We start from the raw sequence: 26,818 nt of genomic DNA, 5'->3' as shown, positions 1-26,818 counted from the left end.
TACTTTGCCATACTGCAGGAAATAAATCATGGTACGACATCCGCTCGTGGACAAAAAGGGTGTTCATTTTCATTTATCTGCACGTTTCTAAATGTGCATGTGCTATACCATTAATCTCACAACACACATCCTTTTTAAAGGCTGGAGCAAGTGGTGCCGGCAATAATAGGCCGGCAGGCATGCACATAACATTTGGCACTCGAGACTTCGTACATCGAATGACATAGCAACAAGCATGGGATTCTTTCAATACATGGAACTTTGGGGGAAAAACAGGAAAAAAAAAGTTGAATGTATCTGCTCTTAATGCTTGGCATGTAAAGATATTTCTAATAAATATCAGTATATGCTTCTTCTTCTTCATCAAATGTAGCTCATCCCCATGCCAATTTGGTACATCTCTATATAAGAAATCTGACTCGAGAATACCTGCGATAGGAGAAGGCTTTTGAGGATCTGCCTCAACAATGGAAGTGTCCATGTCCGAGGCCCAGGGCAAACCACCCGATGGTGACGGGTTGTGAGGGCCAGAATGAAATCCAAGGTTCGATCGCCTGCGGTGTCTGGGCCTTTGAGTACTAGACGTCATCTAGCAAAACAGTGTATAGACGTAAGATTGGTGTTTTCGAAGGACAGTTTCCTGTCGCAGGATAAAAAGAGATACGACAATCAACAAAATTCAAAAAGGTGCTCTTGCTTGAAGAGATATTTGTGACTTACTATGCTCCCAAAAAAACACCTTGCGAAAAGTTTATTAGAAGCAAAACAAGAATAAAGAAAGGAAAAAAAAAAAACAACAAAGAGTGGTGATTATATAGGAAACCAACCTGAATAAATCCTTCCTATATGATGCCAGAAACTTTGAGAGAGGAAAGCGTCACAAAGATGATCCAGAGCAACATGAAAAAAATGCTGGTTAACCAAGCCCAAGGCTTTGGCCCCCCCAATTCCGCACCCAACGTGAGACGCCGAAGCACGAGAACTGATATACACCCCACAGATGTAGCAAAGAACACGATCAACGAGAAGCTAAGTCCGGCTGCATTTTGGACCCTCAAAGGTTCCCGATATGCAATGAAGTTGTATGCGGTGTCAATTAGCCACGGGACTCCTATGCCCACATATATGTTCACTGAATTACTACAAAACACAGCAAGAAAAAGAAAAGGGTCAGTTCAAAGATTTCAGTATACTCGTGGTAGTGCTGGATCATTTCTTTAAAAACCAGATGAACTCTGTGGATATGGTGCTGCAAGCAAGCTCAATAAAAGAAGCCACAAAACATGGCCTTAACACATCAGACAAGGTTGACATCAGACAAAGAATATTAATTGTTCAGTGCTCCCTGTTGAATTATCTTTCATCTCATGAATAGCTATGAGAGAGACAGTCAAAGAAAGTCACTTGTTCTCATATTTCCGAGTAAAATTTTCACATGGAAACTAGAAGAAACAAAAAAGGAGAGAAGGGCCCAGTATTTATTTATTTTTTGGTTAGCTATGGTACAATGGAGATTTAATAATCAGATCCGGTGAGTTTCTTTCAGTCAGCAGAATTATAATTTCTACATGCAATACTCTCCTGCAAATACCCCAGGATTATTGCTTGCCAACCATATGAAATGAATATTTTGGTCACAATAGGCTACAGAAAATTTTCCAAAGTTCAATCTCACAAGCGGCAGAGCAGGGCTTCATGATAAAAGTAGAACTGACAACTAAATGGTTTGAGAGAAACAACATCTATAATCGTGCACATGAGTGAATGCAAGTTTAGAAGGCAATGATATTTGACTAAGTAAACCTGCAAGTGATGTTTGCAATGGCAGAGTCAGCTGTCGTCTGCCTTTCGGCAGCAATCTTACTGGCAACTAAGTCTGGCCATGATGTTCCACTAGCCAGCGCCGTAAATGCTATGACATAAGCATTTATCCCTGCACAAACGATAAGAACATAGATGATTACCTCAGACAAAGAAAATTTGTGGCTGACCTCAAATTGCCACCCATTCTAAATTGAAGCAAAGATTGCTAACACTAACAGTAGCAAGGATTAGGTACCTGTCACGCAGCTAATTAGATCTGTGAGTTTGGTCACCACATAAGCTATTCCACTGATAAAGGTTAAACAGCAAACGAAAGCAATCCAACCATGAGCAATTTGGCACGGAGGAACTAAAGCAAACATAACCCTCCAAGGTGCAAGAAGTAACCGCCACAACATTTGCAAAGCCCGCACATATATGTTGCCCAACTTCTTTGTCTGAGCACTCTCTAACTGTTTAAAAAACCAGGAAGACTCAAAAAATAGAAATGCAGGAGATTGAAAAAGGACAAGGATATCATCATCACACAATGATGGTATAAATCATGAAGTTCCTCCAACACTGAATGATTGAATTTCATTGCTGATGACAACTAAATTATACAAACTAATTACAAATATGTTAAGTTTTAGTCCATCTTTTTATGGATACATCAAGCCAGGCCAAGAGAAAAAAAAAGGAAAAATTGAAAGATAGATGACAACTAAGAATTTATGTTCGGGCCCTAGCATGTAAATTAATTGGAAATGACTCCCACTTTTTTGTCATGTTTGCATGGCAAAAACAAAAGGAGAATATGCATTCCCAGCAAATCAAAGGAACTGGACCAATGCCCATTACAATAAGGTTCTTCTTCATAATCTTCAAATAGGAAAAACTACAGAACCGTCCTCAAGTTTCCCCAGTTGCACTTCGCATCCCCTAGTTTCAAAACCAAAACTTTACCACCTCAAGTTTCAAATCCAACTTTTTGCACCATGAAATTTTGAAAGGACCACACTTTGCGCCATCCATTTTCAATGGTCTCTTAATTCCAAGGTAAAAAGGATTCCGTTTTTGAAAAATCAGGGGGCAAATCTGTAGCATAAGAAAATGTTGGGATAGTTTACATTTTTTTCACTAAGCATGCAACCTGTAGCATAAGAGAAGTCGAGATTGTTTGTGTAATTTTCCTCAAAGCATCATTTTGACTCTCTACTAGAAGTTGAATAGTTGAACCAAAATTTAAAGATGCTATCGCTATGCGGAAAAGAGGGAAGTTGCATTCAATTCACTCATTCTATTAAGACTTGATTGTAATCCTTCATAGCACTTTCCTCCAATGAGAACACCATCAACTGATAGCCATGTTACACCATTTCATAAGCTCAAATAGATGTAGTTCTAACCATAGCTAAGCAGAGTACAGATCAAGTGAACCATATTAGGGGGCATAAAAGTAAAACAATTCAAGACAGTGTCTCCCATATCAAATGAATGATCTTGCAAGTTGCAAAAACAGACACCCACTATGTACACGAAGAAGCATGCATATGAAATTCGAAATGAAGGAAAAAAAAAGAAAAAAGAAAGAAAGGAAAGATGGGTGATGTAAGTAACTTCCTAAGTAATGACTTTTGCCTTGAAGTTGGACTTTTTGAAACAAGAAGTTGTTCAACATGATCAGTGGTGTCATTTGCGCTTTAAAGAGAGACATAAAAACCTGATCATACCATAAGAATGTTTTCATCCAAAAAGGTGAGAAAAATTTGAAGATTGCCCTTCATTTTTAGGTGGGTAGTCCAATAGAACTAATGCAGATAGCATAACTTACCATCAGTGCATCAACAAACTGTTCCTTCCAAAGTGAAAGCGCATGAAGTTCATTAGAGGATTCAGCTAAATCACTGGCAGGTACGTTGTGATACATTGGACCTAAAAGAATGATCCCCCTTAAATTAAAAGGTTCATGTACAATCAGAGTAGAAGCTGAACAGGTGGAATAAAGAAGCCTACCAAAAGCATACAGAACTACCAGAACTCAAATAAAAAATGTTACTCTAAGCATACAAATATTAATTGGTGTAAGAACTTCTTATAGACATTATTTTTTGCAAGCCAGGTCATTTACCACATGCACATTATATTGTCACATGAACCTGTTAGATCCCATGTGCTGAATGTGAATGTAACCAAGAGCAGCTGGACAGAGAAAAAATCTAAAGGGGAAAAATATGTTGGTGCCGACCAGAAAATAGATGTCAATTATTTACACGACACAAAATCTAATTAACAATAGCTACAGCATGTCACATGTTTGCTCACATGGACATGGAAGCAGTGTGTATACATCTGTGCCACTGGCAAAAGAACTTGTCAGCCAAGCAGGCACAAACAGTAAGTGAAGAATGTGGTTTAGCATTTCATGTGCAGCATACTACCAATAAAGCAAATAAGTGCAGGAAAGATCTGCAAGCAACAGCTTCAGAGATTGACCTGTTCTGCTTCCTGAATGGATGGAAAAGATGTCCACAATACCCCTTTCAAAATTTTCATCAATTTGAATTATCCTGGAGTGCTCATCATCAACATTGTCCACATGTTTATATGAAGTAGCCTCTTCTGGTACCCAGTCCTCTGGCCTCTCGCCCCTTGTTCTTTGGACAAGCAGGAAAAGCATTGTCAATATGATGCAATGCATTATGAGACGGTCAACTCAATTAACAGATATAATCTGATGAATCCTTAGTTGAAACAAAGGGTATGAGGGAGATTATTTAGACATACAAAGGAAGAGATAAGTAGGGCCAGCGCTTGTCTTGAGCATATGCATGTACCAGTAGTACCCCGAACTGTAACACAGTTAAAAGTGCCTCCCAAAGTGTCACAATGTCAGGAGTCCAAACCTGCATCGATGTCAAACATCCCTGAGTAACAGGTTTGGCAGCTAATGTCTCCTTTAACATATTCAAGCAATTTCTCTGATAACTGCATCAGATTCCAAAGCTCAATAATCTTAATAGTCAATATAACCATCTATGGCAGGAATTTGTCACTATTTCTTCGAAAAAACAGAATGTCACTCAGAAACACTTTCTCATATCTGTAACAGAAAGAAGCAAAGCGAGAAACTCTAATGTTATTGCATCCTGTCAGAAAATTCAATCATTTAAATTTTCGGCAATATCACCTTCAAAATTATGTACAGCCAAAAATAAGCCCAGAAAGACCAAAAGAGCTCCACTAGCCATACGCCAAGATCAGATATCTTTTTCAATTCACCAGCTTTAGGAACCACGACACAGACAGCATGAATAGGAAATAGGTCGAATGCAGCAGAGCCTACAAGCGTTCCAGGACCCAAACCTAGGATAAAAAGATTCTGCAAAATGTTAGCAAAGCATGATTTATCTATTTGTTTCCACAAAATTAAGCATGAACCAATGTAAATTATAGATCAAGCATTATGGCTGGAAATATCATAGAAGCTATAATGATCATATAACGTCCACAAGAGTTGAAGGAAAGGGAAAAGTTCGATCCATCTTCAAAATGAGCATAAAACAGAATATCTTTGTACAGTGTGTCATTTACTGTAAATAATTATATAATTTGCCTAAGATATCACAAGGAGAAATACTCAGATTGAAATTCTAAGCACAATCATTCATTATCTTCATAATGCCAAATGACAAAGAAAAGCGCAACCTTTTATTACTATGGCATGTTTAACATGACGATATCTGGTCTCTTTGACATATATAGCATAGGTTACTATTTCGTCCATAGCCGAATGGTTTGGATCTTCCTATTCTGAAGAAAATATCAAGTATCTTTTTAGAGAGAGAAAATTTTTTTAAGCTTGTTTAGAGGAAATAATGTGATTTCACTGTTGAGGAGATGCCATGAAATCGATATTAAGATGAAAGTAAATTGTATTTGGGGGGTTGCAAATAGGGATGAATGGTTCTAGGTTTCGTATAAGTTTCATATGGAACCTGGAGCCTACCAGTTGGAACAAGTTCCTCAAATTTTGGAACTTAGAATCTACCTTGTATATCCTAGAACTTAGAACCTATGTTTCATGATCGGTTCTAGAATCTATTCAGGTTCCACCTATATTATTAATTGAACAATTATAGTGAATTAAAATCATTAATGACTACCACTTGTTGCTATAATTTACTAACCATAAAGACACACGACAAATATGAAATTACAGGTTCCAGATTTCAGGTTCCTCTAACTTAGAACTTACAACCTACCTGTCAAAACATGTTACTCATTTTTTGAAACCTCAAACTTAGCTTGCATACCTTGAAACTTAGAACCTGCCAGTTCCCATCGATCTGTTTCTCAGATTCCAGGTTCTACCTTAGAACCATGCTCATCCTTAGTTGTAAAGGTATTGCTACTAGCCATTACTAGTTGCCAATGCAGTAAGAATTAGGTGAGCTGACATGTGCACAAGATAACATCTAGAATAGACGGAATACTAGAAGATTCTTTTATTGTCATAGTGGTAAAAGGTTAGATATTTTCTTGGTACATTTGAAAGGCCGTCTTTATTTTTAGTGTTGATATGCTTTGCTTTTTATACCTTTGAGAGGTTGTGTTAGATTTGTCATGGTGGTGAAAGGCTGTGTCTTATTTGTGGTATTTGGCCCAGAAAAGATCACGGAGTCTTTTATAGAATCACAATAACCGGCATTTTTGGGTCATCGTTTCTTCAAACTTCTCAAACCATTTTAGAGATAGATCGATTCCCTAAATCCAAAATAAATAGAATGTATCAATGCTAGCCGCACTCCATTTTGTTTGAGCAAAGAGTATCTCACAAACTTACAAGGAATTTAACACAAAAAGTCACAGCCTTGAACATAAATGGTATTGGCAAAGTAAGATTTCATTACTACAGAATGACAAATTGGAGATGCCTTTGTTAATAAACTTGCTTCCATTTCCCACAATTGGTAAAATTTAGAAGTTGTCCAGGTAAATGACACTCTCAGACAAACAAGTATGAGAGTCCAAGACTTACCTCCAGCATAGAGGTCCCCCAAGTTTTTTAGAGCATCAATTGTAGCTAAAGATATTTGAGGGAAGCTAGTTCCGAATGCCAGTAGAGTAATGTCTGCAATAGTGTAATTCCAGACCTTTTCTCGTCTAACTACCGTTGAATTTGTATGAGGATCTATCTCTACCACCTCACGAGTCTGCTTCACAACATTCTCCATAGAACGGAAAAACCTTTCAGTGATAGCAGATAATCCAATAAAGCAGTAAGCAAGACCAAGGAAATAGAGGAAGGTTCGCAAGGCATCTCCAAGGGCTGTTTCACCAGGAAAAAGCAAGTAGCTCTCACATACTTCATGGCCCAAAATGCTGGAAACACCGAGTGTGCTATTACTCGGTGGCTTATGAACTGAGTTCATATTTATCAAGCCCAAGGTACAGATCAACAGTGTGGGTGTATATGTCAAAGTTCACATCTCCTGCATCACATTGATCAACATAAACCTAACCACACTAGGCATCGGAGAGAAAGAGCACAAGCTTAAAAACCAGTTTAACAAAGCATATCCCACTCAAATAGAAAGAGGAATTCGGCTACATATTCCTATTAAAATGTCAGTCTTAGGAACAAGGACAATTTTATTAATTCGACTACATATTTGGATATTCCTATCAAAACCTCAGTCTTAAATGCACAGTGAAAAATCTATTTCCCTAGGTCTCGTTGACAAATTCAAATCACGACAACCACAAATAAAGCGTCGCAATATATATCTTGAGGACTTAAGGGGATTTAAATATCTGTAGTTCTGATGATATACTTTCAGAAGCACTTAAAGACAAGGGATACCCTCAATTCCAGCAGAAAGAGAATAGTTCCATCCCTCCAGTGATTTCCATCACCTAATCATCAGTGTCTCATCAAAATGAGAGAGAGAGAGAGAGAGAGAGAGAGAGAGGGAGGGAGGGAGAGATTTCAATCTCACCACGATGCTTGTTCACACACCACATAAGCTCCAAGGTTGCTGGAAAATTCACAGTAGACCCTACTCCTTCGGCCAATAAGCTCTCCCGAACTTAACTATCAGATTGCGGAACCTGAGACTAAACTCGCGAAAAAACGCAGCTCCAAGTGCACCATCCATTTCTACTAGCCATTGATAATGCACAAATAGGCCGCCCCACGCGATTTCACCGCGCAACTAACTATCGTCCACCACATCTTCAACCTCACTATAACAGAGAACACACACACACACACACACACACACACACACACACACACAGAGCACAGATTCAAAGCGGGAAATCAAATTGCGACGATCAGTTACCGAATCACGGATCGATCGAGGCAAACAAGATCCAAACAGAAGAGACCGTGAACCGAAGGGAGCAGCCGACAGAGGAACGCAACACATTCGAACCGCGTGCGCGGAATCTCTCGGTATGAAACCAAAAACGCACCGATCGACACACCGGAAGTTCGCACACGCAGCGCCGCGGACGACGACGCGAATGCGAACCGAACTGCGAAGAAGAAGAGAAGGAACGGACGGATGCACAAGCGACGAGCCCAACTTACGCGAGGAAAATCGCCGGGTGAAGCGGCGAAACGAAGCGGAGAGGAGCGGCAGAGAGCGGAGAAGAGGGACGGGGAGTTTCAGACGGCGTGGAGAGACGACGCATTGAGCGAAGCATTTGTGCATGGCTGGGGCGTGACATTTTCTTTTTAAATAATTGAACAAGTCACCTTTCAACTTTTGACTTATAATATGATGATTTAGCTTTTAATTTGCTGAATATAATTGTTTAATATGATCATAAACTTTTGATACACTCGATGTTATTCTTAATTTTTTTTTTTACATATTCAACTTAAATTTTAAATTAAATAAAACTATTCGATATATATATTTTATAATTCAAGGTTATATATATATATATATATATATATATATATATTATATATATATATAGATATATTTCATAATTCAAGGATTTAGTTGGATACATACCTAAATTTAAGGATTATAATTACGCATTAAAAATTTCATTAAATAAATTAAAATTTTAAAAATTACATTCTGTTTTGTTAGATTACTGGCAAAGAGCACCATTCCCCCTTTTCTTCTTACTTTTTTGCTACCATAATTAAATAAAGAAGTAAAGGTGCACATGTGACGAAAACTCGACCACGTGTTGCAGTTTTCAGGTCATTCACGAACCTTTACATGGTCACACGTGGTGCCTATTGTCCTTTCGATCGCGTTCGGTAGAGTTAATTCGTTTTCGAATTTTTATCAGGAAAAATTAATTGTAGGAAAATTCATTCAATTAATTTTCTTAGAAAGCTACACAAATAATTGATTAAAGGGATAAATACATTAAAAGTTCTAAAATTTATTATGAAAATACAATTAGATCCTAAAACTTTCAAAAAATAGAATTAAGTCCTAAAACTTGTCACAAAGTGTAATTAAGTCCTAAAAATTTCAAAAAATATAATTAAGTCCTAAAATTTGTCACAAAGTGTAATTAAGCGCTAAAATTTTCAAAAAATGTAATCAAATCCTAAAATTTGTTAAAATGGTTCAATCTAAATTTTTCAATTGATTTCACTTTTTGAAAATTTTAGAACTCGATTGTACTTTCGAAATAAGTTGTAGAACTTTATTGAATATTTTAAAAGTTTTAGGATTTGATTGGACTTTTGTGATAAGTTTTAGGATGTAATTGTATTTTTTCAAAGTTTTGAAACTCAATTGCAGTTTCATAATAAGTTTTAGGACTTTTAATGCATTTATCACTTGATTGAGTGAATTTGGCCGTCTTCCTATTCAGTGTCTTTGAGGACCGGGCAATTATTGACGATAGGACAAAATCATTAAAAGGCAAGCTCAGGAGCACAATAATACAAAAAGATGTAATAATTTCTATATGGGGCTCCCACATCACCGATACTAGATCCATTATAAAATTATAAAAAATAAAGAAGACAGAACACAATCATGGAAAATATACGGAAACTAAAGACTGTCCCCCGCAATGAAGACAGAGACAGGAACGTTTCGAAAAATTGGAAGCAAGAAGTCTACTTCAGGGCAAACGCCAATCAGGAGGATAACTTCCAAATCTCTGTTTTCCAACAACTAAAAAATAAAAAAATTCAAATTCTTTTTTCTATCTTACCAACTATGTTTCTATTTATCAAACCATGATAAAAAAATGATCTTCTTTAAATATTTATGATTTTAAATTCTCTTTATTTTTATTATCATCTCGATAAGAATTTTTGTGAAGTTGACTGTCAATAAATTGAATAAAATAAGTAAATATCCTCAGAATTCATTATCATGGAGCTCTCAGTAGTTGAGATAATGTCTATCTAGACACGTCCAATAGAATTGCATGATGATACCAAGTAATTCTGTGATGTAATGTTATGTAATAGATCAAATTAAGGCAGGATTTGTAGGGTATCTAGTGGAAAATTGCAGCACCGGTGCGGCAATTCATCATTTTTCCAAATGTGTTGATTTGGAATACCTTTACGTAGTCAAGCTAAGTAAAACAACATTGTTTTGATTCATATTTGATTTTCAATGTAAATTTTATTTTAAAATAATTTTAGAAATAGTTAAATTTAAAATAAATAAACAAAGGAAAAGAAACCAGTTGATGAGGACTACAAGCCCTTGCTGCTATAGCCCTATCATCATCGAGAAGTGCCAGCGAGGATTGCGACCCTCCCCTAGATAGGGGAGGGTTGTCGGCCTTGCCTAGACCTGGTCGACGACGGCCATTAGTGAGAGTTGGCTAGGTCTAGGTGAGGGTCGCGAGCCTCGACTAGGTTTGGGTGAGGGTCGGCAACAGCTGTTGGCCATCCCCCACCCTCGCAAGTCCTTTTCAATAATGGTGGGGCGGCGGCGATGGTGGCAATGTGGACTTGCAACCCTCTCCACTTTATTTCTCCTCCTTCCTTTGTTATTATTATATATATTTTTTAAACTTAGGTTATTTTTCAAAGTTAAATAACACTTGTGTTAAAAATAAAATAGATTTAAACGATGTTGTTTTAACATTATGTTTCATAATTTAGCCATGTCATTACCACGTAGGAGAGAGAAAATATTCAAAAAAGCCACATCAACATTTTCCATTGGTTAAATTGAACGTAGTTAACAAAAAGACTCCTGTGGTCAATGAGGGTGGCCGGCCCCTAGCTAGGGCCCAACAACTGTCGCTAGCCATCTCACACCCTTGTTGGCCCTTTCAGCAATGGTGGGGTGGCAGCAACAAGGGCTTGCAACCCTCTCCATTTAGTTTCTTTTCCTTTCTTTATTAGTATAATTGTCTTAATTTAACTTATCTTTTATATTTAATTCAAATAATATTTTTTTAAAAATCAAATTCGGACCAAAATGATGCTGTTTTAGCTCCATGTTTCATGGTTTAGTCATGTCATTGCTACGTAGGAAAGATAATATATTTAAAAAAGCCACATTAATATTTTCCACTAGTTAAATTGGACAGAGTTAGCAAAAGACTTAGTTGCACCACTTTAACAAGTTTTGTAACTTGATTGAACTTTTTGTAAGTTTCAAGACTCAATTGTACAATTACGACAAGTTTTATAATTTCCATCGCACATAATAAAAAAATGACAAATTATAGCCATATCAACAATGTTAATTGTTTAACGGACCACATTAAACAAACATTAACAAGTTCAGAGACAACATTATAAAGAAAAGTTTAGGATGATTTCGAATAATGAGAAAAAATTCAAAGAATACTATATCATTAGCCACAATTAGAATATGCCAAAATATAGTTGCTGCCAACAACAGGAAAGTGCACAAACACAAACCAACCAGAAGCCTTTTAACAGGTATCTGTTACCAACAGTCACGGTTCAGCCAGGGGCGATGCTTCCTCTCATCTCAAGGAAGGTCTTCAAATAAAACCTGCACAAATATCCAAAGTTTAATAACTTCTGAAGTAATTATGTGGGTTAGAGCTTGGGACCGCACAGATCATCATCATGCCAATTCTCCATGCACTGTAATTGTGAAGGGGAAAAATATCTTCATGATCACAATATTCGGGAGAATAATATGAATTTACAATTTCAAACAGATCTGAGAGGATTTTCAAGTTGATGTCCTCTTGGTGGATGACCATATTTTTAGATCTCTTGTGGTTCAGACCACTCAATATAATGCATAGTTCAAACTGAATCTTGACAACCCGGCATCTGCCTTTCCAGAGTATTTGACTACCAGAATTTCTGTGAATGATCTATTGTTTCAGTCAATGTTATGTCCAAATTTCTATTGCCTTGCTCACCTATGAAAATTAACGAGACCCCCATAGTTTCACGAAATTAAGCCAGAATATTTTACATCTACCAGAAATCTTTGCAAGAGCAAACTCCGTCATTGAAGTGGTGAAACCGATTGCAGTCCCTGATCATGATCTCACATCTGTAGACTTTGGATACCATCTTTATGGCAACATGAGAATCACCACATATTCTAAGGTTCTTAATGATTCGTATGGGAGTACCAGCACTTGTTTTTAAAGAGATCGACGGGTCTGGAAGGTCACTTGGATCTCTAGGTAAGGAAATAGTTGTTTGCCTGTAGATTATTCGCATGTTTGGGTTTGTGAAGTCTGGTTTTATGGTGGGTAGGGTAACGTAGGAGAATTTTTTTAAGGATGCTTTGTGATGAGTTCAGAGGGTCTTCCTAGTTTCTCGGAAACATAATATGATAGATCTCTGGCCCCAGCGATTCTGGCTCTGTCCATTTAATTTGTGTATAAATTACAATTTTTGTGCGCATGATGCCCATGACTGTATACTTAGAGACATGAAAACTGTTGATATACTTCGCCACACAGTAGGAAATAAATCACGGTACGACATCCACTTGTCGACAAAAGGGAGTTCGTTTTCATCTATTTGCCGTGTCTAAATCCGCATGTGCCATATCATTGATCTCATGATATACATATGTTTTAGAGGCTAGAATAGTAAAAAGAGGTACCGATAATAAAAGGTAGCAGACATGTGTCACGGTCCGTGCATCATCCCGTACTCGTGACACTTGTGAGCGGTGCCTGGGTTATCGAGTGAAGAGTGAGGAAGCAGATGAGACATACATAACTAGTCTGTGAGAATGGCGTCAGGACGGTTGGTGCTAATACTGCGTTTGACAGTCGGGATAAAATTCGGGATATGATATGATTTATTTTATCCTACATTTGGTGCTTGATCAGAACATGATAAAATCGGATATAAAGAGGATATATACATGATAAAATTATCCCATGGGGGAGGTGAGATAAAAATAGATAGGATTTTTAATATACATAATAAGAAAATTATTTTTCTCGAATAACAAACTTATTAAATTAATAAAATTGAAATTATATTTCAATATAAATAATATTTGAATTCTAATTTAAGAAATTAAAAATGAAAAAATAGAAATTTATTTTTAATTAATCTTATTTCATTTTATATATTCAACTTTAATTCTATCTTATAATAAACATTCAATCTATAAATTAAATATTTATATTTATTATATATTTTAGATTTTTTTTTTTTGGTATTTTAGGTATGTTAGTACATTTTACTATTTAATAAAATTTTATTAAAGAATGATGAACGGGTAAAAAGAAATAATAAAGAAAATAATATAAAAAATGGGAAAAATAAAATAAAAATAAATTAAGGAATAATGTTACGAGAGATTTTCACCATCTCCGTTTATGAACATTTAGGTTCATTTATAATGATATGCCATTTATATTAAAAAAAAAGTATATGATATGATGTGAATATATCCGACTTTAATATTGTGATTTACCAAACAATGAATATGATATAAAAAAATTTCAGAATTTCATATCCTATCCTATCCAATCATATCCCAATTAGAAATCTGGATCGATTGGTGAATCCAAAAGAGGGGGTCTACTGCCACATTTTCAACAAGGAAAGAACCTCCATTTGGTTTGCTGGGTCAAAATGCTTAGTAGGCAAAAATGGTGCTACTAAAAGATGCAGTTGACGAGAAATGCCACACTTGTTCTTGATGGATTAGACGCCTAAGCGAAACTGGACGTGGTACGATTTTGTACAAAGAAGCTATTCACCGTATTGTTCACTGGAACAACTATAGGAGGAAGAATGGCTTGGCGAATTCCGCTCGCCAGGCGTCGCACGGGTTGATCCGCGATCAAGGAAACTACCGACCCGTGACACATGCATGTGCTACGGTCCAAGTGATACAATCAATAGGATTTTTAAACTAGGGACCGTGAGTGTCCATGAATGAGCAACCCTTGAATATTTCTCAAATCTGAGGGTTTTCTCGAGTATACTCTTAGAATTGGGTAATATTGTAATTATATACTTTTGAAATAAATGCAGGTAAGTAGGTAGATTAAGTTATGTAATATCTATTGTCATATTGAGGAGAGATCTACAGCTACAGTTGAGTTTGTATTTATATATATAGGGATTTTCTTTCTCCATTTGTATCCATCTCATAAATGAAATACACTTTTGAGCCTCTCTTTCTACCATTCTCATTAGTGTGAGAGCAGCACGAACAAGGGAACATGCACAAAACATTCTGAACTCGAGAACTCGTGCATCGAATGATATAACTACATGAAACTTTGGAAAAAAAGGAAGAAGAAATCAATACGTCTGAGCCCTTAATGCTCGATCATGTAAAGATATTTCTAATAAATATATCGGTAGATGCTTCTTCCAGTAAATATCAGTACATGCTTCTTCATCAGATGTGGCTTATCTCCATGCCAATTTGGTACATCTCTAGATAAGAAATCTGACTTGAGCACTGAGAGTAACTACGATAGGAGAGGGCTTCTGAGCATCTGCCTAAACAATGGAAGCGTCCATGTCCAATGCCCGGGCCAAACAACCTGATCGTGAGGGTTTGTGAGGGCAATAATGAAATCCACAGTCGATCGCCTGCGGTGCCTGGGCCTTTGAATACTACACGTCACCTAGCAAAACAGTGTATAAACGTAAAATGTCTACAGAAGCATGGTATATTTTCTTTTCTGTCTTCTGATTGGCTATAGAAGAATGGACTTAATATAAATAAGAGATCTCAAATGTTCAAGCAGAGGAAACATTTGTATTTTGAAAAGACAGTTTCCTATCCGGGGATAAAAAGAGGTACGATAATCAACAAAATTCAAAAAGGAAAGTGCCCTTGCTTGAAGAGATTTATGTGGGACTTACTGTGCTCCACAAAATACCTTCCAAAGTGGGTATAGGAAGCAAAACAAGAATAAAGAAAGAAAAAATAAATAAAGAGCAATGATAATATAGGAAACTAACCTGAATAAATACTTCCTAAATGATGCCAGAAACTTTGAGAGAGGAAAGCACCAAAAAGATGACCCAGAGCAACATCAAGTAAACGCTGGTTAACCAAGCCCAAGGCTTTGGCCCTCCCAATTCCGCACCCAATGTGAGACGCCGAAGCACAAGAACTGATATACACCCCACAGACGTAGAAAAGAACACGATCAACGAGAAGCTAAGTCCGGCTGCATTTTGAATCCTCAAAGGTTCCCGATACATGATGAAGTTGTATGCGGTGTTAATTAGCCACGGGACCCCAATGCCCACATATATGTTCACTGAATTGCTACAAAGCATAGCAAGAAAAAGAAAAGAGTCACTTCAAAGATTTCAGTAAACTTGTGGTAGTGCTGGATCATTTTTTTAAGAACCAGATGAACTATGTGGATATGGTGCTGCAAGCAAGCTCAATAAAGGAGCCACAAAACATGGCCTTAACACATCAGACAAGACAAGGCTGACATCAGACGAAGAATATTAATTGTTCAGTGCTCCTCCTTGATGAAATATATTCATTTCATGAGTGACTGAGAGAGACAGTCAAAGATGGTGTAACTAAAATTGTTTGCATATTTCCGAGTAAAATTTTCACTTGGAAACTAGAGAAAAGAAGTAAGGCGAGAAGAGCCCCTGTATTTAAAGGAAATACTTTGTTAGCTATAATATAATGGAGATTTAATAATCAAATCTGGTGAGTTTCCTCCAATCAGCAGAATTACAGTTAGTGCATGCAAATACTGGTTCGCAAATGCCCCAGAATTATTGGTTGCCGACAATACCAAATGAATATTTCAGTTGCGATTGGCTACAGGAAGTTTTCCAAATCCTGATCTTGATTTGCGAATTATTATAGATTATTTATTGGTAAATGTAAGGAATTAGGAGAAGAAAGACCCACAGGTAATGTATGGGAAAATCGCAAAATCGCAATCTCACAGGCAGCAGAGGGAAGGCTTTAAGATAAAAGTATAACTAATAACTAAATTGTTCGAGAGAAACAGCATTTGTAATCATGCCCATGAGTGAATGCAAGTTTAGGAGGCAATGATATTAAATTAAGTAAACCTGCAAGTGATGTTTGCAATGGCGGAGTCAGCTGTTGTCTGCCTTTCAGCGGCAATCTTACTAGCAACTAAGTCTGGCCATGACGTTCCAGTAGCCAGCGCTGTAAATGCTATGACATAAGCATTTATCCCTGCACAAACACTGAGAACATAAATGACTACCTTAGACTAAGAAAATTTGTGGCTGACCTCTAATTGCCACCCATTCTAAATTGAAGCAAAGATTGGTAACACTAACAGTAACAAGGATTAGGTACCTGTCACGCAGCTGATTAGATCTGTGAGTTTGGTCACCACATAAGCTATTCCACTGATAAAGGTTAAAGAGCAAATGAAAGCAAACCAGCCATGAGCAATTTGGCAAGGAGGAACTAAAGCAAACATGAGCCTCCAAGGTGCAAGAAGTGACTGCCACAACATTCGCAATGCCCGCACATATATGCTGTACAACTTCTTTGTCTCAGCACTCTCCAACTGTTTAAAAAAACAGGGAGACTCAAAAAACGAAAACGCAGGAAAGCGAAAAAGGACAATGATATCATTGTCAGACAATGTTGATATAAATAATGAAGTCCCTTCAAAACTGAATGATTGAATTTCATTGCCGATGACAACTAAATTATACAAAGTGTAATACTAATTTGTGAAGTTTTAGTCCATCTTTTCATGGAGACATCGAGCCTGGCTAAAAGAAAACAAAAGGAAAAATTGAAAGATAGATAAGAACTAAGAAATCACGTTCGGACCCTAGCATGTAAACGGAATGGAAATGTCTCCCACATTGTTGTCATGTTTCCATGCCTAAAACAAAAAGAGAATATGCATTCCCAGCAAATCAAAGGAACTGGGCAAATGCCCATTACAATAAGGTTCTTCTTCACATACTTCAAATAGGAAAAACTACAGAACTGTCCTCATGTTCCCCCTCGGAACCGTCCTCAAGTTCCCCCGGTTACAATTTGCATCCCCCAGTTTCAAAACCAATACTTTACAACCTCAATTTTCAAAATCCAACTTTTTGCACCTGGAAATTTTGAAAGGACCACACTTTGCGCCATCCATTTTCAGTGGTCTCTTTAACTCCAACGTAAAAAGGATTCGTTTTTGAAACCTTAGGGGGTGTATGTATATTCTTAAAGTAGAGCAAGAAAACTGCAGAACAAGAAAATGTTGGGATAGTTTATGTTATTTTCACTAAGCAGGCAACCCGTAGCATAAGAAAAGTAGAGATGTTTATGTAATTTTCCTTAAAGGATAATTTTGACTCTCTACTAGAGTAGTCGAACAAACATTAAAAGATGCTATCTCTACGTGGAAAGAAGGAAGTTGCGTTAAATCACTAATTCTATTGTATCTTGATTGTAATCCTTCATACCACTTTCCTCCAATAAGAATGCCATCAACTGATACCCACGTTACACCATTTCATAAGCTCAAATAGATGTAGTTATAACCATAATAAAGCAGAGCATGGATCGAGCGAACCATATTAGGGAGCGTAAAAGTAAAACAACTCAAAACAGTGTCTCCCATATCAAATGAATAATTGAAGAAGCATGCATATGAAATTCGAAATGAAGAAAAAAAAGGAAAGAAAAAGGAAAGATGGGCGACGTGAGTAACCCTCTAGGCAATGACTTCTGCCTTGAAGTCAGACTTTTCAAAACAAGCAGTTGTTCAACATGATCAGTGGCGTCATTTGCACTTTAGAGAGAGACATATGAACCTGAGCATTCCGTTGTCATCCAAACAGGTGAGAAAAATTTGAAGGTTGCCCTTCATTTTTAGGTGGGTAGTCCAAAAAAACTAATGCTAATAGTGTAACTTACCATCAGCGCATCAACAAACTGTTCCTTCCAAAGTGCAAGCACATGAAGTTCATTAGAGGATTCAGCTAAATCACTGGCAGGTACATTGTGATACATTGGACCTAAAAAAATGAACCTCCTTAAATTAAATGGTTCATGTAAAATCAGAGTAGAAGCTGAAACTGCTGGAATAAAGAGGCCTACCAAAACTGTATGGAACTACCAGAACTCAAATAAATAATGTTACTCTAAGCATACAAATAGTTCCTCGGTGTAAGAACTTCTTATAGACATTATTTTTAGCAAGCCAGGTCATCTACACATGCACATTACATTGTGACACACACCTATTAGATCCCATGTGCTGAATGTTGACGTAATCAAGAGCAAGAGCATCTGGACTGAGAATAAAAGCTGAAAGGGAAAAATATGGTGATGCCGGCCAGAAAAACGATGTCAACTATTTACATGACACAAAGAATCCAACAATAGCTACAGCATGTCACACATTTGCTCGCATGGACAGGGAAGAAGCGTGGATACGTCTGTGCCACTGGCAAAAGAACTTATCAGCCAAGCAGGGACAAACAATAAGCGGAGAACATGGTTGCTTAGCATGTAATGTGCAGCATAACCAGCGATAAAGCACATAAGTGCAGGAATGATGGCACAGCAGCAACTTCAGAGATTGACCTATTCCATGTCCAGAATGGATGGAAAAGAAGTTCACAATAGTCCTTTCATAATTTTCACCAATTTGAATTATCTTGGAGCACTCACCATCAACATTGTCCACATGTTTATATGAAGCAGCCTCTTCTGGCACCCATTCCTCTGGCCTCTCGCCCCTTGCTCTTTGGACAGGCAGAAAAAGCATTGTCAATATAAAAATTTATGAGAAGGTCAACTCAATTGACAGATATAATCTGACAAATCCTTAGTTGAAACAAAAGGTATCAGGAACATTATTCAGACATACAGAGGAATAGATAAGTAGGGCCAGCGCTTGTCTTGAGCATATGCATGTACCAGTAGTAACCCGAACTGCAACACAGTTAAAAGTGCCTCCCAAAGTGTCACAATGTCAGGAGTCCAAACCTGCATCAATGCCAAACATCCCTGAGTAACAGGTTTGGCAGCTAAGGTATCCTTCAACAAATTCAAGCAATTTCTCTGATTCTCTGATAACTGCATCAGATTACAAAGCTCGATAATCTTAATAGTCAAAATAAACTTCTATGGCAGGAAATTGTCACTAATTTCTTCAAAAAAACATGTCACTTGGAAATAATTTCTCACATCTGTTAAAAAAAGAAGCAAGTCGAGAAACTATAATGTTATCGCATCCTGTCAAAAAGCTCAATCCTTAAAATTTTCGGCGATATTACCTTCAAAATTATGTACAGCCAAATATAAGCCCAGAAAGACCAAAAGAGCTCCACTGCCCAAACGGCAAGATCAGATATCTTCTTCAATTCACCAGATTTAGGAACCACGACACAGACAGCATGAATAGGAAACAGGTCAAATGCAGCAGAGCCTACAAGCGTTCCAGGACCCAAACCTAGGATAAAAAGATTCTGCAAAATGTCAGTGAAGCATGATTTATCTATTTGCTTGCACAAAATTAAGCATGAATCAATGTTAACTATATATAAGCACTAAGGCTGATTACATTACAGCAGAAGCTATGACAATCAAATTGGTATAACGTCCACAAAAGTTGAAGCAAAGGGAAGAGTTCCAGGACCATGTTCAAAATGAGCATAAAACAGAATATCCTTGTGGGGTGTGTCATATACTGTGAAAAAATATATAATTCGACAAAGATATCACAAAGAGGAACACTCAGATTGAAATTCTAAAATGCAATCATCCACTGTCTTCAGAAAATAGGCCAAATAACAAAGAAAAGCACAACCTTCTACTACTATGACATGCTTAACATAACCTTTCAAACTTATGGGAAAATTCACAATATCTGTCTGTTTGACAAAAATAGCATAGGTTACTATTTCGTCCATAGTCAAATGGTCTGGATATTCATCCGAAAGGTCTATTCTGAAGAAAATACCAGGTATCTTTTTAGAGAGAGAAAATCTTTTTACGCTTATTTAGAGAAAATAGGGTGATTTCCCTGTTAAGGAGACGCTATAAAATCAATATTAAGATGAAAATGAGCTGTATTTGGGGGGTTGTGAATGTATTGCTGCTAGCCATTACTAGTTGTCAACGCAGTAAGAATTAGGTGAGCTGACATGAGCACAAGATCACGCCTAGACTAGACAGAATACTAGAAGATGATATTTTTGTCATAGTGGTAGAAGGTTATGTATTTTTTGGGTACATTTGAAAGGCCTTAGTTAATTTGGTGGATACCTTTGATAGGTTGTGTTAGATTTGTCACAGTAAGAAAGGCTGTCTTTTTTGTGGTATTTGGCCCAGAAAAGATCAGAGTCTTTTATAGAGAATCACAATAACCAGCATTTTTGGGTCATCATTTCTTCAATAAAACTTCTCAAACCATTTTAGAGATAGATTGATTCCCTAAATACAAAATAAATGGATTTAATGCTAGCTGCACTCAGTTTTGTTTGGGCAAAGAGTATCCCGCAAAATTACAATCCATTTAACACAAAAAGCTGCAGCCTTGAATGTAAATGGCATTGGCAAAGTAAGATTTCTTTACTATAGAATGATAAATTGGAGACGCCTTTGATAGTGAACTTGCTTCCATTTCCCGTGAGAATGATACAATCAGTAAATTTAAGAAGTTTTCCAGGTAAATAACACTCTTAGACAAAACAAGTACGAGAGTCCAAGACTTACCTCCGGCATAGAGTTCCCCGAGGTTTCTTAGAGCATCAATAGTAGCTAAAGATATTTGAGGGAAGCTAGTTCCAAAAGCCAGTAGAGTAATGTCCGCTATAGTGTAATTCCACACCTTTTCTTGTCTAACAACCTTCGAATTCGTTTGAGGATCTATCTCTACCACCTCACGTGTCTGCTTCACAACATTCTCCATAGAACTGAAAAACCTTGCAGTGATAGCTGATAATCCAATAAAGCAGTAAGCAAGACCAAGGAAATAGAGGAAGGTTCGGAAAGCATCTCCAAGGGCTGTTTCACCAGGAAAAAGCAAGTAGCTCTCACATACTCCATGGCCCATCATATCTATCATCAATGTGGATGTATATGTCAAAGTTCACATTTCCTGCATCACATCGATCAACATAAACCCAACTGCACTGGGCATCGGAGCAAAAGGTCGCAAGCTTAAAAACCAACTTGACAAAGGATATCCCACTCAAATAGAAAGAGGAATTCAGCTACATATTCATATTAAAATCACAGTCTTAGTAAAAGGACGGTTTTATTAATTCTCGACTACATAATCCGATCGAAACCTCAGTCTTACATGCACAGTGAAAAATCTACTCCCCTCAGTCTCATCGACAAATCCAACTCACGACAACTACAAATAAAGCATAGTAATGGATATCCTGGGGACTTAAGGGGATTTCAATATCTGAAATTCTAATGATATACATCTAGGACATTTAAAGACGAGGGACGCCGTCAGTTCCAGTAGAAGAAAGAGAATAGAGTCACCCCTCCTGTTAACTCCATCGTATAATTTGTGTCTCATCAAGATGGGAGAGAGGGAGAGAAAAAGAGAGAGAGAGAGACTTGAATCTCATCGCGATGATTGTTCGCATGAGTTCCACGGTTGCTGGAAAATTCATAGTAGACCCCCTACTTATTCCGCCATTAAGCTCCCCCAAACTCAACTATCAGACTGCAGAACATGAGACTAAACTCGCAAGAACGCAACTCCGAGCGTACGATCCATCTCAGAGAACGCACCATAACAGAGAACGCACGCGAAAGAAGAGAAAAAAGCAGCGCATATCCATAGCAGGACATCGCATTGCGACGATCCGTTACCGAGTCGCGGATTGATAGAGGCGAAGAAGATCCAAAATAGGACAGACCGCGGACCGAAAGGAGCACCGACAGAGGAACGCAACACGTCCGAACTCGGTATTTTAATAATAATAATAATAAAAAACAAGCACCGATCGGTTTGGCATACCCGGGAATTCGAACACGATAAGAGAGGAAAAAGAGAAGAGGAATGGACGAATGCACGGACGCCGAGCCGAACTTACGCGAGCGAGAAATATCGGCGGGCGTGCCCGCGCGGCGAAACGAAACAGAGAAGATCGGAAGAGAGTCGAGAGAAGGAGAGAGAGAGAGAGGCGCACTGAGGCGAAGCAAGCCTGCATGGCTTCGGCGTGACCTTTTCCCCTTTTAAAAGATTTTTGACTGGGAAAGAGCGCCATCCCCCATCCCCCCCCCTTCCCCTTTTCCCCTCCTCACTTTTTCTATTTCCTTTTTTTGTTCTTTTATGGCTACCTTAATTAAATGAAAGAGCACGTATTTGCAAGTTTTCAAGTCATTTACGAACCTTCCCCCGTCCCGCTCCCATTCGGTGTTAACAGCTCCGGTACTTTGCATCGCGGTGGGTAGAGACGACTTCGTTCTCGAAATTTTATCACGAGAGATTCATGGTAGGAAAATTCGTTCACTTAATTCTTTTCAGAAAGTGGCACGAATAATCCTTGAACTTTGATTGCCGTCCTTCAATTTTTTATTTTATTTAATTCGATCTTTGAAATTTGACCAATTAGTTCCTTGAACCATTAATAGAAGTCCAATTTAGTTCGTGAATTATGTGAAAATGATGCAAATGGAATGATTAAATTGAACTTTTACCAGTGATTTTGGAAATGACATTGCACAGATTAAAAAATAACGAAAATATTACATATTGAACTAAAATTTAGATGTTGTAATATTAGTATCGAAACGAAGGGGATTTTTACAATTCAATCAATGCAAAAGAACCAGAAAAATAAACGGATACCAGAGATACACCTAGTTTGATCCGAGTATCAATATTTACATTCATAACGAGATATTTTATTTGTTATAATCATAAAATCGGAATTACAATTGTTCACAGGCACATGCGTTTTTCGTGGTTAGATTACACCAAATCTTAAAGTGTTTATAAATAAAATAATTCAATTGGATATAAAATTCACATCACAAAATTACTGTGAGTTTGTTCGAGCCCAAAGCAAAAAGCCCGCGAAAAAGTTAAGAGCTCCATCGTGTTCGTCCTTTTATCTTCGTACACCGCCGCTCCTTCGTGCGGGCTGCTCGCTTTCGCTTTGCGGGTTCTTTTGGCTCCGGGAAAAGCCCCCGCTGGCCGCTTTTTTCAACCCTCTGGACCCCAGCGTGCCCTTCCTTCTGTACAGTCCGTTTCCTTTCGACCGTTTCCCGCAACTTCGTTTGATTAAGACATGTTTTTTCAAGATGTGGAACTTTAGTTTTAATCCCAACACGAACTATATTTATTAGTTATGTTACGAGGTTAAATCCCAAACGTAACACATTAACAAATGGATTATACAGCACAAAACAGTTAAGGTACCGAATTCTTTTGTATAAAAATGCTTACTTGCAGTTACATATATATGAGCATGTTATGTTAACATATGGAACATTTCAAGTTGCTTAATCATGTTGGAAACAAGTAAAGGGATCAATTCTATTATTCATTACGATTGAGCTTATATGAATACACTAGCCCGTGTAGTCTGTATATCTTGTCAATTGCTTGTGTAAAAAAAAAAGGTTAATGATGAAATTGAACAAACAAATAAAATTCAAGCGTGAAATTGAGCCCAAATTATTTTTTTTGGACAAGTTAGTAACTTTAATGGCCATATCAGCAAAGTTTGTTAAATCTTTAACAGACCACGTTGAACAAACATTAACAAGTTCAAGGACAACATTAAAAAGAAAAGTTGCTGGATGATATCGAATAACATGAAAAAATTCAGGGACTACTAATATCATTAGCCACCATTAGAATATGTCACAATATAGCTACTGTCAACAACAGGAAAGTGTACGAACTCTAACCGGAGGCCTTTAACAGGTACCCATCACCAACTATAAACAGTGAGAGGCCTTCAACAGATACTTGTTGCTAATCATAAACAGCCACAGTTCAGCCAAGGGCGATGCTTCTTCTCACCTCAGGGAAGGTCTTGTAAATTAAAACCTGCACAAAGATCCAAAGTTCAATAATTTCTGAAGTAACTATGTGCGTTAGAGCTTGGAAACATACAGATCATCATCTTGTCAATTCTCCATGCAGTGATTCACTGTAATTGTGAAGGGGAAAAAAATCTTCATGATCACAATATTCAGGAGAATAGTATGAACTTTCAATTTCACACAGGCCTTACAGGATATTCAAGTCGATGTCCTCTTGGCAGATGGCCATGCCCCCAGGGCTCTTGTGGTTCAGACCACTCAATATAATGCATAGCTCAAACTGAATCTTTACAGCCCGATATCTGCCTTTCCAGAGTATTGGACTACCAGAATTTGTGTGAATGGTCTGCTGTTTCAGTCAATGTCATGTCCAAATTTCTGTTGCTACACGCACCTATGAAAATTAAAAGGTTTCATAAAATTAACCCAGAATTTTTTTCATCTACCAGAAATCTTTGCAAGAGCAAACTCCATCATTGAATTGGTGAAACCGATTACAGTCCCTGATCACGATCTTGCGTCTGTAGACTTTGGATATCATCTTCATGGCAACGTGACAATCACCACATATTCTAAGGTTCTTAATGATTCGTATGGGAGTACCAGCACTCGTTTTTAAAATGCAAAATGCTATAGCCAGTTTTTCACTGTGAAGGGATAGAGCAAGCTCTTTTGCTTCCTCATCCAAATCAAGCAATACTTCTTTTGTGTTTCCCACATAACCCGCCTTCTTCAGTTTCGCCATGATCTCATCAAGCATCATATATATCTCCTTGGTGTCCGGATGGGAATCATCTCCCACAAAAAACTCATGAAGTACCCCGTCAAGCTCTACTAAGCTGCACCCAGGGACTTTATAAATGCCCTTTGCTTCCATTAGGTTTCTGACTTGCCTCACTTCATTCCATCTACCCAATTTTGCATAAACATTTGATAGAAGCACATAGGCACCACTATTGCCAGGATCCAGCTGGATTAGCTTTTTGAGCGCAATCTCACATGTCTCAATGTCACCATGTGTCCTGGATCCACTCAGTAGAGCACCCCATATAAGCACATCAGGCTCCATAGGCATCGACTTCACCACAGTCCATGCCTCCTTTAGTAGACCTGCTCTCCCAAAAAGATCCACTAGACAACCATAGTGTTGAATCATCGGAATTATTCCATGCTCCTCACTCATTTGCCTGAAAAATTCCTTCCCTTGACTCACCAAACCTCCGTGAACACAAGTGCAAAGAATACCCAAGTATGTCACACCATTAGGTTTCACACCTTGCTGTATCATGTTGGAGAACAAATCGAGACACTCCCCAGGATGACCATGCATTGCCAAGCCTGATATCATAGCACTCCAAGCCATGACATCCTTATTAGGGCCCAAATTGCGGAAAACCAACCTCGCCCTCTCAATACTACCGCATTTAGCATACATGTCTATGAGACAAGTTCCCAACACAACATCAACTCGTATCCCACATCTGTCAATATAAGCATGAGCCCACTTCCCATGTTCCAGCGCACCCAACCGCCCACATGCCAAAAGCACTCCAGACATGGTAAACTCATTAGGCCTAACCAAAGCGCCTTCCGCGAGTTGCATCTCCCTGAACAAAGCGAGCGCTTCCTTAAACTCCCCACACCTAACGTACCCATTAATCATGGAACTCCATGATATCACGTTCCTGTCAGGCATTTCGTCGAACAGCGCACGGGCAGTATCACTCCGACCCAATTTCAAGTACGCATTGACGACCGAATTCCAAGACGGCAAATCCGGTTCGGCAATCTCGTCGAACACGCGACGTGCGAGCGGTGGGTCGCCGCACGAAGAGTACATGTTGATGAGACAAGTCTGGACGAAGGTATCCCGGTCAAGCCCAAAGACGAAAACTTGGGCGTGGGTCTGTCGACCCGACTGGAGATGGGGAACGGAATCGAAGGACTGGAGGAGGAAAGGGAAGGTGTGGAAGTCGGGTTCGACGCCATGGGAGCGCATGCGAGCGAAGACCGATAGTGGAGGGTGAAGAGAGGCAGGGGATTGGGATTGGGATTGGGATTGGGCATGGGCTCGAATGATGTTGTTCCAGACGAAGGATTCGAAGGTGCGGTGGGCGAAGTTGAGAGTCGGGTGCGTCAACGAAATGAGCTTCGCGCTTGTGGAAGGTCGCATCTGGAGAAGCTAGCGAGACGCATGGAATTTCAGCAGGGGGCGAGTTTCTCCTCATTATAGCTAGCAGAGGAGAGCTGCAAAGCTTGCAGCAATGATATGCATGCGGCCAAGATCAAACTGAAAAAATAGCGATGACCTCGTTCTAAATAAATAGATCTAGTTTTGGATTGAAAAAGAAAAAAAGAAAAAAGCCAAAAGGCGTTGGTATAAATATATTTTAAGAGTTTCGAGCATTTTAGATTGCAGCACCAAAATTGGAAAACAAGATTTAAAAATGTAAAGAAAAATATAAGAATCACCATGTAGAATAATTTACGTAGTATGGCATGAAATTTCTAGTAAATAGTTGAATATGCCGATAAATTCATGTAGTAAATATAGAATTTTTCCTGCACTTTTAATT

The 26,818-nt window shown here is 38.1% G+C and overlaps 3 protein-coding genes across 6 annotated transcripts; all 3 read right to left on the bottom strand.

Moving 5' to 3' along the window:
* Positions 1 to 63: 63 nt before the first annotated feature.
* LOC104426771 (magnesium/proton exchanger-like) lies at positions 64 to 8,510 on the bottom strand. Its single transcript, XM_039304852.1, has 10 exons — positions 8,402 to 8,510; positions 6,845 to 7,298; positions 4,994 to 5,169; positions 4,591 to 4,709; positions 4,300 to 4,460; positions 3,638 to 3,738; positions 2,060 to 2,276; positions 1,804 to 1,933; positions 828 to 1,140; positions 64 to 589 (listed from the first exon to the last, which is right to left on the bottom strand). The coding sequence occupies exons 2-9, from the start codon at positions 7,236 to 7,238 to the stop codon at positions 843 to 845; spliced, it is 1,596 nt and encodes a 531-aa protein (XP_039160786.1). The 5' UTR covers positions 7,239 to 7,298; positions 8,402 to 8,510; the 3' UTR covers positions 64 to 589; positions 828 to 842.
* A 5,872-nt stretch (positions 8,511 to 14,382) lies between these two features.
* On the bottom strand, positions 14,383 to 22,418 carry LOC104426769 (magnesium/proton exchanger). 4 transcript variants are annotated; one of them, XM_010039919.3, is made up of 10 exons: positions 22,280 to 22,418; positions 20,937 to 21,321; positions 19,496 to 19,671; positions 19,087 to 19,205; positions 18,888 to 18,961; positions 18,129 to 18,229; positions 16,557 to 16,773; positions 16,301 to 16,430; positions 15,209 to 15,521; positions 14,383 to 14,868 (listed from the first exon to the last, which is right to left on the bottom strand). In XM_010039919.3, the coding sequence occupies exons 2-9, from the start codon at positions 21,286 to 21,288 to the stop codon at positions 15,224 to 15,226; spliced, it is 1,467 nt and encodes a 488-aa protein (XP_010038221.1). In that variant the 5' UTR covers positions 21,289 to 21,321; positions 22,280 to 22,418; the 3' UTR covers positions 14,383 to 14,868; positions 15,209 to 15,223. The 4 variants fall into 4 exon arrangements, with proteins under 4 accessions (XP_010038221.1, XP_039161487.1, XP_039161489.1 ...); XM_039305553.1 differs by having other exon boundaries at positions 22,204 to 22,384; XM_039305555.1 differs by lacking the exon at positions 22,280 to 22,418 and adding an exon at positions 22,056 to 22,192.
* A 1,586-nt stretch (positions 22,419 to 24,004) lies between these two features.
* LOC104426770 (pentatricopeptide repeat-containing protein At3g62890) lies at positions 24,005 to 26,512 on the bottom strand. The gene is made up of 2 exons (XM_010039922.3): positions 24,434 to 26,512; positions 24,005 to 24,246 (listed from the first exon to the last, which is right to left on the bottom strand). Exon 1 carries the CDS (start codon positions 26,413 to 26,415, stop codon positions 24,685 to 24,687), a length of 1,731 nt encoding a protein of 576 aa, XP_010038224.2. The 5' UTR covers positions 26,416 to 26,512; the 3' UTR covers positions 24,005 to 24,246; positions 24,434 to 24,684.
* Between the last annotated feature and the right edge of the window lie 306 nt (positions 26,513 to 26,818).

Source organism: Eucalyptus grandis, chromosome 11, assembly GCF_016545825.1.
Source record: "Eucalyptus grandis isolate ANBG69807.140 chromosome 11, ASM1654582v1, whole genome shotgun sequence".
In the NCBI taxonomy this organism is placed as follows: Eukaryota; Viridiplantae; Streptophyta; class Magnoliopsida; order Myrtales; family Myrtaceae; genus Eucalyptus; species Eucalyptus grandis.
The sequence above is the reverse complement of the archived record's forward strand: the minus strand, read 5'-3'. Positions and strand labels throughout refer to the sequence as shown.